Source organism: Salminus brasiliensis, chromosome 10 (genome assembly GCF_030463535.1).
Source record: "Salminus brasiliensis chromosome 10, fSalBra1.hap2, whole genome shotgun sequence".
Taxonomy (NCBI): Eukaryota; Metazoa; Chordata; class Actinopteri; order Characiformes; family Bryconidae; genus Salminus; species Salminus brasiliensis.
Genome location: NC_132887.1, coordinates 15,731,669 through 15,748,196, shown reverse-complemented (window position 1 = coordinate 15,748,196; position 16,528 = coordinate 15,731,669). Strand labels below are relative to the sequence as shown.

At 38.9% G+C, this 16,528-nt stretch overlaps 2 protein-coding genes across 4 annotated transcripts in view; one reads left to right on the top strand and one right to left on the bottom strand.

The window, feature by feature from the left end:
* Nucleotides 1–568: 568 nt before the first annotated feature.
* tmem179ab (transmembrane protein 179a, genome duplicate B) lies at nt 569–4,810 on the top strand. The gene is made up of 4 exons (XM_072690393.1): nt 569–929; nt 1,543–1,680; nt 2,594–2,672; nt 3,541–4,810. Exons 1-4 carry the CDS (start codon nt 580–582, stop codon nt 3,721–3,723), a joined length of 750 nt encoding a protein of 249 aa, XP_072546494.1. The 5' UTR covers nt 569–579; the 3' UTR covers nt 3,724–4,810.
* Nucleotides 4,811–5,968: 1,158 nt separating this feature from the next.
* c10h14orf180 (chromosome 10 C14orf180 homolog) overlaps nt 5,969–16,528 on the bottom strand; it is a 28,125-nt gene continuing 17,565 nt past the window's right edge. For 2 of the 3 annotated variants that reach the window (XM_072689441.1, XM_072689442.1), the window contains exons 5-10: nt 14,897–14,927; nt 14,688–14,796; nt 13,089–13,249; nt 11,579–11,708; nt 11,011–11,037; nt 5,969–9,217 (exon numbers count right to left, since the gene is read on the bottom strand). In XM_072689441.1, coding sequence (XP_072545542.1) covers nt 9,012–9,217; nt 11,011–11,037; nt 11,579–11,708; nt 13,089–13,249; nt 14,688–14,796; nt 14,897–14,927 — 664 coding nt within the window. In that variant the 3' untranslated portion in view covers nt 5,969–9,011. The remainder of the gene's footprint in view (nt 9,218–11,010; nt 11,038–11,578; nt 11,709–13,088; nt 13,250–14,687; nt 14,797–14,896; nt 14,928–16,528) is intronic. The other variant, XM_072689443.1, reaches the window with a different exon arrangement.

Genomic DNA, 16,528 nt, shown 5'->3' with positions numbered 1-16,528 from the left:
TGGATAGCTAAGTGCACACTGCACCATGAGGACACAGTGAAGACAACAGTAAAAATCACTACGGTTCGTGTTGCGGTGCTAGACCAGGCTGAGCTATGCTAGGCTAAGCTAATGCTTATACCAACAAACCTAACCTATTCCCCATGACCCCACCATTAGAGGCAAAACAGCAGGGGAGTAAACAGGCTTGTACAATGAAATCTGGGCATTTGGTTGGGGGTTTTCCCCAAAGAAAGTCATGTACTTACTATTTATACACAAAAGTACAGCTATAAAATACTCAACAAATGCATTATATGGCACCTTTATATTATATTTATAATATATTGGCCTCAGTGTTGCATAATATAATACTATTTTAATTTTAAAGCTAATTTAATAAATAATTATAAAGAAGTTAGATAATTATTTGTGTTGATATATTTTTTTCTTTTCAAACCGTATCTATACAGAAACATACCCCTAAACTCTCCAGAAAAAGATCATTTCCTTCATATATAAGCGCTGTGTGTTTGTACCTGTCCTCTCCATCATCTCCCCCATCTGCCCTGTAGTTCCGCCCGCAGAGCGCCACCGCGCATGCGCACTGCCGGAGCTCCGGGGCTGAGTAGCAGCAGCCGTGCGAAAATGGCTAAAGATAATTTTATCTTCGCGCAGTGCATCCTGTATTTTTTGGCGTTCGTCTTCGGCTTTATCGCGGTAGTGCCTCTCTCGGAGAACACGGAGGATTTTCGAGGGAAATGTCTGCTTTTCACGCGGGGTATGTGGCAGAACGAGAACATCACGGTGTCCAAGCAGCGGTTTATCATAGAGGAGTGGGGACCCCAGTCTTCCTGCAGCTTCATCACTTTCGTGGGCATCGCCTCTCTCGTCCTGTCCGCGGTGCAAGCCTGGAGGCTGCTCTTCTTCATATGCAAAGGCCACGATGAGTGAGTTGCACGTTTTCTGCGCTCCTGCCCCTCACATGCCCTGTGCTCGTGTCAGGGATGCTGGGGGCATCAGCTTATGAATGGGACGCACGCACACATAGCGGCTCATAGCTCACAGCTTAACATGACGTTGCGTGGAAGGCCGTCGTGTGTTTTAATGACATTGGGAAGGAATTCGGATGTTATGCGTTCTGCCATTATTAACATTCGTGAAACGAAAGCGAGTGAGTGTGATCGTGGCTCAGCACTCTCAGCATCCAAATGAGCAGCTCGATCAATGTGCAGCTCTTCAGCCCTGATCATGGCAGATGTGATGGCAACATTGACACATATCTCAGACTGCAGTTGAGCCATGTTATGTAAAATGCTTGAGAAGACTGCTTGAGAAGTGGTGTTTTGTAACAGATCATGGTTCATGCGTAGGCCTTTGCCTAAAGCCTGCCTTTTGCTTTGATATAAACAGTTCAGGGTATGATCCAGACTGGTCTGACTAATTTTAATATCTGAGCTTTTCATATCAGCAGAAACAGAGTGCTTTATCATTTTCCGAAGAATCAGCCCAAATTGTCCATGGTTACCTTTCTGAAGGCATTCTTCCTGTATGTGTTCGCAGCTCCATCTTCAATGCCTTCCTGAACCTGCTTATCAGCTCTTTCGTGGTGTTCGCTGTGTTCCTGTCCAGCACCATTGTAAGCGTGGGCTTCAACCTGTGGTGTGATGCCATCACCGAGGGGGGCAGCATGCCTAGCAGGTGAGCATCTTATTGAGATCCTCTTCCTTCACAGGATGTTTGACACTTTCTATGGGTTAAGTCAGTGCATCAGTATTAGCAGATATGTACATAAAAATACCAGATATCTGCATCTGCAAGTCCCAACAGACATGTATGGACCCATAGGAAGGCTTCATCTTTAGTAAATACACTATATTGGCAACAGGATTGGGCCACCTGCTTGTTTCTTCTAAAATCTAGGCTATTAAAAAAATAATAAAGCATTGCTGTGAGGATTTGATTGCATTCAACAATCAACGCACATTAGTGAGGTCAGAATGTTGGATGATCACCACCCTACTTCGTCCTCACAACTCAGTGCCAGGTGGTTTATACCTCTCTAGCCCATGCCTAGCATTAGGTTCATGTTTATCTGTTCCAGAGTCCCATTCTATTGGCAGTACTTCTCTACGGGGCTAGACACAGCTGCATGGGTGCAACTTAAAAGTAGCTGAATGCATTCATTAGAAGGGGTGTCCACAAACATTTGGACTTATAGTTTACAAGGTATTGTGTTTGACCAGTATCCTCTCCCAATTTCCGTGTTTGTTCTTGCAGCTAAACAATTTGCGAGAATGAAATGAAGCCTGAGGGTCTCTAATTCTGTTCAGTCCAATGATCTTAAAGCTCCATCATGTTCCACTGAACGGCACCGCATGAATATGAATCCGTTCAGTCTGAACGGGAGCTTTGATGAAAATTTAAAGACCTTTTTCAATGAGGCTTCCTTTGAAAATGTAATGAGATCAGCTTCATGGCAGGAGGTAGACTCTATTTCAGAGTGAGGCTTTATGAATGCGTACTTTTAAATCCAGAAAGTTGTAGTTAGGGTTTGTCCATTCTGCTAGAATTCTCCTTTCATCAGCCAATATTAATGTGTCTTGACTTCCAGTTGTGAGGACTTGCAGGACACTGATCTGGAGCTGGGTTTGGACAACTCTGCATTCTATGACCAGTTTGCCATTGCACAAGTAGGTTCACTGTGAACATACATACTGCATGGAACACCACACCATAGTGTACCTACATTCTGCAGCATTTGGTAATGCCAGGTGTCATGTACATTGTTTGAATATTCTGTAATGAATAGACCAATAGATATGGTTCAGAATTGGAAGACTGGGGCAAAAACACACACACACTTCAAATACAGCTAGTTAAAGTATAGCTAGCTACAAAGTAAATGAAACAAAAAGCTTGCTACTCTAAACTTCCCTGGCCAGTAACCAAAATACATGGGGTAGTGCCCACTCTCTAGCTTAGGGATCTATACAGAGCAGAGTCCTACATGGTGTGGAATGGATATTTGCACCTTTCTTACCTGTTTGAAATCCCAGGTGGCGTAAACAATCAACTGTCTAATAAAACAGAGTTAGCAACTGTGGGTAACTGACCTAAAAACAGAGCACATCACTAACACAGCATTTTAACATGTAATGTGTGCAGGTAAAACACCCAAACTAAAGTAGTCCTAACACAAGAGATTGAAAACCAAGCCATTACTAAAACCCCAGCACACTGTGGGACAGCAGTTTTCCCTCCATTTAAAGGGTTGGCTCCTCCCCCATTTACTCCTGCAAGGACTCTCATTGGGCAGCTGGTTAAGGGCGAGTGAGCAGTACTTTCTGTGGAGGTAGAGACAGATGTAGAAAAGTGTTTTGCACAGAACCTAAAGATAAGGGTGTTGGTCCATTCTTCTGGAAGAAAGAGATGGTCATTTCTGAGATACAATGTTTAGGTTTTGCTACCATAGCTTCACAGACATATACATATACATATCCCAAGTGTACATATACATTTTATCAGTGTATATTAATGTGCCTCCATTTCCCCCTCCAGTTTGGACTATGGGCGGCTTGGCTGACCTGGTTGGGTATCACAGTCATGGCCTTCTTGAAGGTCTACCATAACTACAGGCAGGAGGACATGCTGGACAGCCTGATCAATGAGAAAGAGTTCCTGCTAGGCCGCTCCTCACGCCGCTGTTCTGACGTGGTGGATAAGAAAAGTGGCATGATCTGATGTGATCTTCTCTGGAACATCCCATAAGCATTGGAGCAGAGGGTCTGATGAGGCTGATGATGGTTGAGATGCGAGGCGACATATATCCACATGCACTGATTTAAGCAGTAGTAAGATTCCTATAGCATAGAGATTACAACAGCTGTTTCTTTAGGACTAAGAAACTGCAACTTGTGGCAAAGCTGTAGTAACTCTATAGTGTTATTCAATTCCTGTCAACACTGTTTAAGATACACTAGGCATAAATATTGCTCTTTTTAGATGTATTTCCAGCCAATATTTCAATTAGTCTTTTATCTAGTTGGACTTTTACTCTAGCTTGTTCGAACCCAACTTCAGCTACTTCAAGATGTGGATTACAAGTCAGTATTCTCTCTCTGTTATCCAGCTTAAAAATCCCTCTTAGAGTCCCAGTAAATAAATCTGAGCTAATTAGAAGCAGTATTTCAGTTAGTGCTTTCAGTATACACTATTAATCTGTTACGATTTACAGTACTGTACTCTCTCAACCATTTCCTTGGGTTCTGTTCTTAGCTCGCTGCAATTATCTGTATGTGTAAGCATATACGATAAGCGCAGTCATTCATGTACAGTTACGTATGAGAAGGCAATATGTGCTCCGTTATGCTCTGTACAACTGTATAAGTAGCTCGACATACATCGTCAGTCCTAAACGGAATTCCTAATTCTGCACTTTCCTAATGAAGATCAAGCACTGGGTCATATTCTCTAAAATTCTCGATCAGATTAACAGTTGGAAAGCTACACAGTTGCACAGCGCTGGGTGTCCCTCAGTGTTACTCTTTTTATCATTTCCTCTGGTATGACTGACAGTTTTTGCCACTTGCGTATTCGCTGCATGCTGCAATAAAATGTGGTGTGTGTGTGTGTGTTTTCAGTATGAACCATTTCAAATAGCCAAATACCTATTTTGTAACCCTGGAAAATGGAATATTGGAATATTTTTAATTCCATGTGTTTATTAATTTAGCAAACGCATGAATATTCATTTGATTGTATGTTTGCAACACAGCCATATAAACACTTGTTATCTCTGTCCTGTATAAAATACAATCCTTAAATTATACCATGCCTCCTTTTCTTCTTTCTGCATGTAGTTTGTGATGATCTTATGTTCGAGGAGGAATCGGGATAATCAGGACATTTTTGATAGCAGAAGGAGGCCATATCTAGTTTTAGTGCGGTGTTCCTAATAAAGTGCTTAGTGAGTGCATGTTGCTCTTCACTTTGTGTCACATTAAAAATGCTTACAATGTAAGTAAGGTACAAACTGCTTAACATAGTATAATTTTCTTCAGTGACAAAGCAAGTACAGCTGCCTTCACTGTTATTTTGGTTTTGAGGTAGTGGACAGTAGTGGACTATACTTCCACTATACTATAATCCTGTATTTTGCTGCAGTTACGGTTCAGCTTTTACACACTAATACACATAAGGAAAAAAACTAAATTTTAAAAAAGGTAATAAGACATAAAGAAAAATACTCTGCGCCCAGACTGTGCAGAGATAGAACATAAAATGACATATTTCCCCTGTGTATAAATTAATACACTATAACTGACAGGTGGTGCGTTACACTGAGAACTCCATATTCCCATTGCTTTCCATATTGTGCATTGGGTTGTCAAGCTGAACACATCAACTCCATTGCTTTAAATGAACACGAATGAATGATTACATTCTAAAGTTTAGGTATTTAAGTATTAAGTGTAAATGTGGTCTTATGTTTTTTTTTTTAAACAAAGGTGAAGAAAATGGTTGATATTCAGCTGTACACCTGAACCATGGTACCATCAGCCTTATTAGCAATTACAATAAGTTTTGGGACACTGTTTTTGCAGTGTTTTTGCATACTGACCCAGGCTCTTTGGTTCAAACTGGACAGCTATATGTAGGCTATATATAAAAATACTATTCACCTTTACATTAAAGAAAACAAAAAACAATCTGTTGGGATTGCAAATTTAAGAAAGGTTTCTTAATTGGGTTGCTTGGCTGTCTACTGTAATCTATTTCCAAAAATAAGAAATAATAAAATTTAGGGTTGTGCAATAGCCCTTAGCTTCTGACAGAGAATTATGTGTGTTGGAGTTGTGGGCTTGGAGGCAGACTAAATGCAAGTCATTCATTCATTTTATTTATTTATTTAACAAACAACTAAACAAGATCCAAAAAAACAAACTGGAGAACAGAACTAACAGAATAACCAAACACATGACCCAGACATGCCAAGCAACACACAGTGTCCTGTCATACAACCAGACAAGGAACATTGAAATAAAGAGACTACTGATAAAGCGACCAACAAGGAACACCTGAGACTAACAAGAGGGCAGGGCTACAGAGGAGGGACAGGTGGGAACACTAATACCAAGGCAGGGCTAAGACTGAGACAAAGAAACAAACACAGAGCCATGTGCTAAGGAGCACATGGGAGAAACCAAAACAAAGTCACAGACAGGCACAAACAGGACAAAGCGTGACACATTGCTCTTAGATAAGATAAGTAAGGTGTTGGAGTAGAGCTTTTACTCACCGGGTTGTCTGATACTGCCAGCCAAAGGAATCACCAAAGCACTTAGTTTCTCTGGTTTGCAGTGATTTTATTGATGATTTATTACAACATAATATACTGACAAAGAAAGGAGAGAAGCTTAAAAAGGCACTTCTATTGAAAGTGTCCACATACAGTATTTGTAATGAGAACATAATATAAATAAAACCAAACCCAGGACTTAATGAATATGTGCTGTATTTCATGAGACGTTATTGCTTCATAGGCTTGTATGTTCAGAAACCACTAGTATAGGCTACTGCCAATTCAGATTTTTGTAAGCACTGCTTCATATTGCTTTGGAAATTCAAGTACAAACCATTTAGATGTTTCTGAATTTCGTCACTAAAACAGTTCACACTGTACAGCAAGCATTGCCTTAAGTTGTGCTATGCAATGAGCAATTGTGTTGTGTATATAGTTCAATTTATACAAATACTTATGTACAGTCATATATTTCATACAGTTGTTCTCATATACAGACGATGTATTGTGACCCTAAGAGACAGGTATGTTCACCCAGATATCTCACAGTGCTTCATTTTTGCTGCATATAACAACAGAATTGTGTGTGGCTCTTTTTCCATCACATCCTCCTTGTATCCCAGGGATACAGGATCTTCTAATGACCGACCATTTCAATTTAATCATTATGATTAATCAAAGGACCAATTAGCCTGTTGGCACCAACTTTCATGCATTGTTAACAATGTTAGCCGGTTTGCGTAGCATTGATTTAACTTAAATAATAAGTTATTATGTATTTCATATGGATTTCCTCATCAAAGTGGATTACACATACACTAATCCACCATAACATTAAAACCTTGAAGAAAATATTGATATACTGAAGTAACACAATATTCTGTTTTTCAACGCTGCATTGATTCTTAAAAGCAGTTTACATGCTAGAATTCTTGTTGTATTTTATGCTGTGTATCTACCCAGACAGCTAGATAACAGTGATGCAGTCTGTCTTCAGATCCCACTGTTCTGATTGGATAAAAAATATATATTTTTTACATTTAAAGGTATATTTTAATGCTATGACAGTTTTTCTCAAATTTGATAAAACAATATTGCAATATATTGCAATATAATGAATTATAACTGCTGTGTAGTTAAGCATAACTGTGGGTTAACACAGCTCTGACTCCTTAACTATTGTGCGTGCCATTTCAATCTGGAAATCAGTGTTTTCACCTGTTTGTGTTTTAATGTTATGGCTGATCTGTGTGTATATTATCTGTCTCATTTTAAACTGCACTGTTGCTTTAGTGCTATTGGCTAAAATACTGTATTTTTCCCCAAATTTCGAGTTGTCTGATTGTGTCAACTAATAATATTTACAGGTATTCTTGCATCTGCTGGTACTGAACACCTATTTTAATGTGTTACTGTTATGTGTAGGAGAAGGATATGTCCTTGGCTCGAAACATGTGTCATCCCCAAAGCAGCACAAAACTAAAGTATGTATTAAAAAACGCTCACCATTGAAGTTGACAAAGAGAAATTAGAGACTAAATAATGAATTTAAGAGCAGTAAAAAATTAACATTAAATGAATTATAGAAAATGGATAGCTAGAAAAAAACCCATATAAAAATAGTAAAATAAATAAATGTATTATACTAATGCCAAGTTGGTACAGCTGGTTCTTAAAAAATGAGCTCAACTCATGTAAGTATAGAAGAAATAATCTTCAATCTTTTGATTGGGATTAGTTTTTTAATAAACTACAAATGGCTTTGCCCTTTTCTCATATAGATCAAGTCTGGCATTGCATAAAATAAATTATGGCCAACCTTATTATGAAACAGATTTGCTTCTATGTTTCTCTTATAAGTGAATGCAGAAGATGGAAATATTTGTGCTTACCTTTGCATCACAGTCCTTCATTTGAAACAGTGAGTGTAGCTATGTAGATACAGCTATTGTGCCATTCCATTTCGTATTCACGGTTGCAAGTACATTCAAATATATAATGCACATTAACATGGCTTACTTAGGTGACAGTCGTTAATAGCTTCTATTTACATGTGAAATGATGCAGTATGTAAAGCATATTTCAGTATTCAAAGCATATTCCATTAACAGCAAAATGAACAGCATTGTTTTGCATTGCACATAGACAATCACAGACTGTATAGTCGAATGAAAAACTAGCACAGGTGATCGAGTAACTGAGATATGCAGGGGGATGCATATTGTGGGCGTGAAATTCAACATGATATATTGATTTTAACCTAAAGAATACTTTGTAGATACTGCACAGATATTTAGATGTAGTATTCCCAGGCAAGTACTCTTTGGATAAGGGGCGACAAACAGCATTAGAAACATGAGATGCAGTCTAACATAGATAAGTGCTACAAGAACAAGTGGACAGCTATACAGATTCATACGCCTTTTAGTAAAAATGAGGGTATGGCATTAACTGAGCCATCATAAAGGGCATAAGGACACCATGTCTAGATGGTGTGTAAAGTTCATGGTCTTCGGCCACCTGAAAGGTGGATGAATGTCTTTTTAGAGCATCCCAGGGCATCTCCTTCTGAGTGCTTACCTATTCACCAAAAGCTTAGACAGCATCAGGTTCTTCCATGTTGCCATAGCTCTCAGCTCTTGAGTCACCTCTTGAGTCACCTCTTCTCCACTATCTGGTATTCCTTTGAAAGAGAACGAGCGCTGTTGCCCCCGGAGTCCAGGTATGGTCATTGCATGGTGAGCCAGATCCAGCAGCCCCACAGGATTTGCTTGAGCTGCAGCAGGTAGACAGCCAGTGCTGCCTGCAGTTCCTCACAGGCACGGTGGGGCCGCCGGCGGTCGGTGCAGTACAGGGCAAAGCCCAGTGCCGAAAGCAGCAGGAACAGGCAGGTCAGCAGGGCCAGATAAGGCCTGCTCTGGGAGGAGTCATATGCTGAGGACAGAGGTCAAAAAAGGTCAAACAACTAGTAGACCTCTTAGGAATGGAATTAGAAATATTGGAAGAAAGGTACAGCTCAACTTCCATGCTTTGGTGTAAATATTAAATGGCATGAAATGCGTTAAATAGTGTGAATGTAAATGTTGTTCCATTACTTCTTGGAATGCTTTAAAATGTAAAAAAACATGGGAAATGGAGAAACTAGGCCTACATATTGGAGGGTTTACTGTAAATGTATAACAATTTCACATTTTAGTGTATAGTGTATTATATGCTCCTTAATCCCTTTGGAGGATCTATAATTGTTTATGGAAACCAGTGTCTACAATGTCTTCCAGGTTTTTTTATGAATCAGTTCTGAAATCTAAGGTTTTTCATTTTTGGGGTGGTTTACTTTTGGGTTTACTTTTTTATAGATGCACGTAGCAGATAATGAAAAGTTGTATTGGGGAAGCTTTTAAATTAAAATTCTGTAGTACAGAACTCCATAAAATCCTTTTTAAGAAAATATTGGATTTCAAAATGAATCTTGACCTCAGTACTGAAACCTGTACAGAATGGTCTTTTAGTTTACATTGTGTCAAAAAAACGATCATGTTGAAACACAACAGTATTGTGCCAGATTAAATTCTGTGCATCACAACACCCAAACTGTAATGTGAGCTAAGCTTGAGTTGTATTGATAATCTGATACTGTTCTGGTTCTGGCAGCTCATATCTGATGTTTGTCAGGTCTGATGTTAAACAGGACATACCAAAGAACTGTAGAAGAGAAGAGTGAAAACCAGCAACATTTGATAAGGAACATGTTTTGGCTCATAAACCTTCATCAGAGTTGTGGTCAGTTTCACCCTTTGCTACAGTTTCACATCCAAACCGTGTCTTTTGTCATTTGGTCTGCAACGTTTTTTTTGGAGATCTACCATTTGCCGAACACACCTTTTAAGTCATCGTACGCATGCTTTCGCCGTTATGCCACTACAGTCTGCCTGTACAAATCAGACTGGGCCACTTGTAGTTTGTTAAACAAATCTAATTGGCCCTGCTGTGCGAACAAAGTCTAAGTGTGTGAGATGATGGCTTGGGATGGCAGTCCCAATTGCATACTACACACTAATGCCACAAGGTAAATACTTAATACTAATCTTTACAGTCTGGCAAGTTAGTACACAAATGATTAATGTACCTTTTCTATGAACAGGAACTGATATTACTAATTTGCATGCAGTAGGGATGCACCCGATGACTCATGCCTCATGCTGTTACTGCAGTAATACACTGTATGTCCAAAAGTTTGTAGACACCTGCTCATCCAATATTTCTTCTCAAATATGGAGTAGTAATAGTATTATTTATCCCTTCAGATTTTAGATGATTAATTATGGATTACAAAAGGAATTCCAGCTCATCGCAAAGATATTTAATGAATTTTATTAGAGAATACTGTATGGTTCCATATAGTGAGCATGGTGAACATCATGGTATGAGCGCAATGATTGAGGCACCTTACAGTATCTGAATGCACTAATTAGATAAGCTGTCTACAAACTTTTGGGCAGCACTGAGCACGGTGTTGTCCGATGCAGTGTACAGGCACTGAGTTTTTGTTTTCCCGACACAGTGCTAGAGTTAGACTAATAAGCGGGACTGCCAGTGGAGAAATCCTTATTGACAGTGACATATGATCTCATCTGTGTCTGGAAAATTATCTGTGAGTGTCAGGGCTAGTTCCAGTGAATATTAGTAATTTAACACCAAAAGGCAACAGTTCAGTTCAATTCACTCACCTCCTAAACAGTCATAGTATGGAATGTCTGTGAATTCAGAATAAGAGAAAGGCTTTTTAGACTTCCTAGACTTCTAAATCGTGCAGAGACAAGAATTGGAGATGGTAGTACAAAATCACAGCCTTTTTGGAATTATATATTGTCAAAAAAGGAAGCGATATCACAAGCTTACGAAAACCAAAAGTGAAAAGGTACATTTAACCCTCATGAAGAAACAGCTAGCCTACTAGTGAAGCACTGTAGACAGTGTATGTGGTGATGTATTCCCTTTCAGTCTCATAATAGTCTTGCTGGCACAGACTGTGCAGTGCCTCATTTGCATACATAATTACCTAAGTATGTAAATTATGTTGGTGTGTTGTTAAACCTTGGTGATTCATTAACTTCACTCTACAGGGGAAGCACGGTTATAGCGCTCTCCTACATCTTCAGTTTACGTCACTCATTGCCCTCAAGTGCTGGCTCTTAAAGATGCAGGCTGCATTTTAAAGAGCCGATCAGTGCACATGCAGGTCAGGGAGAAGGGGACTGACTGGAGGAATCTTGTATAAAAGCTAAAAGCTCTCACCGTGTACGATGATCTCTGGCTCTCTAAAGCGAACCCGTCTCTCTGTTTTCCGCCGGTGGGTCGGATCTGACTCACTGCCGCCTACACTGGTCCTCTTCAGGATGGAAGTGGGAATCTTACCATTGATGACCTGAAGGCAACAGTAACATTTCGCGATTAATAGAAACAGTCCAAAATAAACATTCAGAAACGTAAATTTGAAGGATTAGTTTGTTAAATTTATATGGTTGCAGTCCATCATCCAAGACATGTTTGATATCTGATGTGTGCTCTTTTGTGTTTACAGTAGGAGATGCAAGGCTGCATGGATAGATTATTTATGATGTTGAAGCTGAAATTGGAATAGCTGCTGAAAATGCCTGTCCCACTGTTCAACCTTTCTGAAAGGTAGGCTACAATATGTCATGCCTTGTTCTTACCCACATCGTTTTGATCTGGATGCATTCAACACAATTTGAGGGACATTTTTGGCTGTTAATTTGTCAAAATTAGATTGGTGACAGTCTAACTCCAGTGTTTGTTAGCAGCATTAGTCTAGCCTGTAGCAAACTAAAGAAGCAAACTTCAGATACCAAACCTTTAAATGAGGTATTGTGAATACTGATATATACAAAACTATTTTATACAAGATGTACAAATTACCATATTTGTAATACTGCACCTGCTACCTGTTAGGTTACCGTCTGTGCTATTTATTAAAAAAAAGGACATGCATGTCCATGAGTTGTTTGTGTGGAAATGGTTTGTGTAGTTTTGTGTTTTGATTATTCTGCAGAAACATCTCAGTGAAAGGTAGCAACTTAGCGACTTTTCTTTACCATCTCAAACAACATAAGCCAGTGCATTTTGCTAGGTCAGTGAAATTCCATGAGTGCAATTGTCTAATGTTTATTATTTTAAAAAATATGATACTATTTACTATTTAAATATCCAGCATGCTGTGTTTTTGTGTTACAAATAAATACTGATACTTTAACATTACACTCTATACTATATGTAAAGGTTTTCGTTAGGGCTGCACAAAATATCGCTTTAGCATCAATCATTGCGATGTGTGCATGCACAATACTCACATCACAGGATGTGCAATGTCATGTAAAGCAAATTTCATGATACACATCATGCTACTGCTTGCTTAAAGGAAAGGAAAACTCCACTGTTCTCATTTTCCATGACAGATCAACCAAATTAATGATTAAATAATAATCGATCATTTATTTTACTCAAATCTTCCATACATAAAGGGCATTATTAATATTATGATCTGTCTGATCATTGACATCTGGAGAATCTGGTAAAAATGACAAAAAAAAATCGCAATGCCAATTTTCATTATATTGTATCATATATTAATATCATATACTCTTTTAAGCATATCGACATGACTGTTTTATCATATCGCCCCGCTCTAGCTTGGGGTCACTGAGGATTCAAACTGAAGGCTGCTCTTAGTCAGTCCCTGGAAGTGTGAATATTATGCTTAACATTTTACCATAATATTTATCCATACCTTTGGTTTTGGTGTGTCTGGTGATGGATGTGGTTCTTTCCTGTGCCGGAGCTCAGTGTGTCTGTCCTTATGGCTGTGAGTGAAACCGTTGAGTGTATTGCTGTACGACTCCGCGGCAGAGAACCTCTTTGACAGAGCTGACACACACTGACCCAACGAGTCTGTGAAGTGAACGGACAGTAATGTTGATGTTCTTTAAGTGGATTTTTTTCATACAGGATACTGGAATATAAGCAAAAGAGTTTCCTGTGGGATCAGGAAAAACGTCAACAGTTCACTTTGAAGGCATTGTGTAAAGCAGGGTTGAGGAACCAAGCGCTGGAGATCTGCTCAGGTTTGGTGATTTCCCTCCTGTCTCAAACCTGGTAATGAACTGATGACTAAGTGTCTAAGTTTGTGAATCAGTGTTTGAGCAAGAAAATCACCACGTTTCCCTCCAGGACTGGAGTTCTCATCTTTACTAGTGTTCTCACCAAAACAAATACTAGCCCATGGCCTCATTCATATAATAAGCTACTGCACAAGCACCTGCCTTGCACCAGCAAACAAAAGGAGCTGTTCAGATAGCTGCATTTTCCAAATTTGATTTCTATATAAGGAATGTTCTCTTGTGGAAGAGAGAGAAGCTGAGAGTTCCACCTCACTTGAAGCATATCCACAGCAAAAGGCTGTTTTTTGCCAACATTCTTAAGTGAAGCCAGCTTAAGTAAACACAGCTGTGTGTTTCTTTGGCTATTCTTGTGGTTAGTTGGATTATTTTGAGGTTTGCAAACAGCAGGCCTGTGCAATGGTCAATGTACCCTCATTTTTCAAAAGGCTACACTGGATGACATGTTCTACTGAAAGCACTTTCTTAAAGCAGCTGACTCAGTAGTTGAACATCCGCTATACATTTTTTTTTATCCAGTATATAACCACACGGAAGGGCATCAGGCATGCATCCTAGCATAACGCAAATAAGCTGCTCTAGCCTTAAGACTGCCTACATAAAGGACCAAAGAGAGAAAACAAGAAGAAAGGGCTGGCCTCAAACTGTCAAAGTCATTAAAATGCGTTCCTAACATCTAAATAGAACTTTGGTTGCAGCTAAGTATGGAGAAAGCATGCTAACTGTACATGATTAATTATTGAGTGATTTTTCCTCTGAGCAGACTGTGTAGCTAACACATGGGAAGAGGCAGTTTACTGTATGTGCCCTGTGTTTAACACTGGGGCAAATACAGGCTACCAGGTTGAGAATGTAATTTTAACATGGCTTTGAAACCAGTTATAGTGAATATTTATGATTTGCTGCATACCCCAGAAGTATAGTGGTGAGTTTAGGAGGTACCCATGGTTCTTTAAGGGTTCTTTATCAAAGACAATTGTTCTGTATAGAACCATGACATACTAAAAACTTTTGGATGCTGAAATGATTCTTTGGTTAAAGGGTTTTGGCTTTGGTGAAAAAACTATATGCATTCATTGCTGACAGAACTTACAAACCATAAAAACCATATTCGCAAATCCTTTCCTCTGAAATGAACTAAATCACATTATGCAATATCTATAGCAATACAAGTTTTAATATACATTTTATTATTTTTTTGGTTGTTTTACCTGAGTATTCTGTCTTGCCAATCTCAGCGTAGACTGTGGCCAGTAGCTCCAGACTCCTGGCTGTGATTGGGTGATCATTACCAAAAGCCCGCTGGTGTATTTTAGTGGCCTGTGACAGACAATATGTGTGAACTCATGGCAGTCATAGTAGAATTAACTTACTGATTCAAATTTAAAGTCCTCCATGCAAAGGTTCAACTTGTACAGACCTTGCCGCTGTACTCTAAAGCCAGATGGGGTCTGAAAGAAAAAGAAGAACATGAATTACAATGCCAGTGATTAAACCAGGTGTGTAGGCAGTGATATGTACACACTAGCTGTTTCAGATGTGCTTGTGTGAGACCAACACACAAATGGTTGCATCACTGGTGCCATTGGAGCACATGCACGTGTCTGTTTTTCTTTTTGAGGGGAAAGTTGATTTAGGCTTGCAGAGAGGCAGAGAGTTTTGAATAACAGACTTTCTTTTGTTTGAATTATTTTCATATTGCATTACATTTACATTCAACTTACATTCTGTAACAGCTCTGCGTTTGCACTTCCAGTGCTTGAAAAAACCATTTCAAACTCAAACAATCAGGATAGTTTCTCTCTATAAACAATTAGGGTCCCTAAACCATCAGGGGACCCTATAAACAAAAATGTATTCATGTATATAATTGTTTCAGTGACACAAATATAAGATTTTCAGTGACACAAATGTGGCAAATAAATAATAAATATATATATATATATATATATATATATATATATATATATATATATATATATATATATATATATATTCTTTCTGTAAATTTTTTTTATAAAAATAGCTTTTATTTTATTTTAATACTAAAGAAACACACTATATGTCCAAACATTTGTGGATACCGCTTTTTGTCCCTGTAGCAAAGTACTGCCAATAGAATAGGATGCAGATAAACATCAACCTCTTGTAAAGCCTCATGAATCTAGTAGAAAGCTTTGACCAGTGGAGCAGTGGAGCTGTGTTCTTGATGGTGCTCCATTTAGTACTTTCGGGATAAACTGGTGAAGTTGAGATCATCCAACATCCTGACCTCACATATGATCTTGTCACCGAATGCAATAAAATCCTCACAGCAATACTCCAGAATCTAGTAGAGTGCCTTCCCTGTACATTATAGACTGTTACTTCAACAAAAGCAGCAAAAGACGATGAATGAGCAGGTGTCCCAATACTTTTGTCCACACAGTGTATGTTCTCTTTTACTTATGAACGCAAAAATGGTATCACGTGACAGAGAACGTTTAGTACTGACAGACAGTTTAAGGACTGCTGGATGACAGTATGGTTTTCATTGGCAGTAACTAGAACTCTTAAGGGTTAAAGACAACAACTACAGGAGGCCATACTGCAGTGTGTGCCATACAGAGTAAATGTAAACATGACACAGATCGCATTTCACGCCGATGGTATGTGCGCAAGCAAGTGGCTGTCAGACATACTGCTGACACTTGCCTTCACTAGTGGCCTCATGTGACCTTTGACATCTCTTGACACTTGAGAAACAGTAGGGAGAATACAGCAAAGGCCTCATGTCACCTCATCCCTGAGAGTTCTCACATGGCTAACCACCACCCATGTAAGAGGTTCTTGGCATCATACATTACAGGACACCACAGCTTGTTTATTGTATCTCAATGCTGAGGTAACAAGACCATGTGACTTTAATACACATTCATGTGAGTCATATTGACTGTGAAAATAAGATCAACTTTCCATTTTCAACGGAAGTAAACATTACATTGCCCACTGAAAGCTAGGTTATTAATTTCTATGCTATATTACATAGTTTCATAAATGTACGTGTTTAAAT

Coding starts and splice junctions, on each gene's coding strand:
- tmem179ab (XM_072690393.1), top strand. CDS start 580: ATGCGCACTGCCGGAGCTCCGGGGCTGAGTAGCAGCAGCCGTGCGAAA. Junction 1,681..2,593: donor GGGGGCAGCATGCCTAGCAG/GTGAGCATCTTA, acceptor CTTGACTTCCAG/TTGTGAGGACTTGCAGGACA. Junction 2,673..3,540: donor ACCAGTTTGCCATTGCACAA/GTAGGTTCACTG, acceptor TTCCCCCTCCAG/TTTGGACTATGGGCGGCTTG.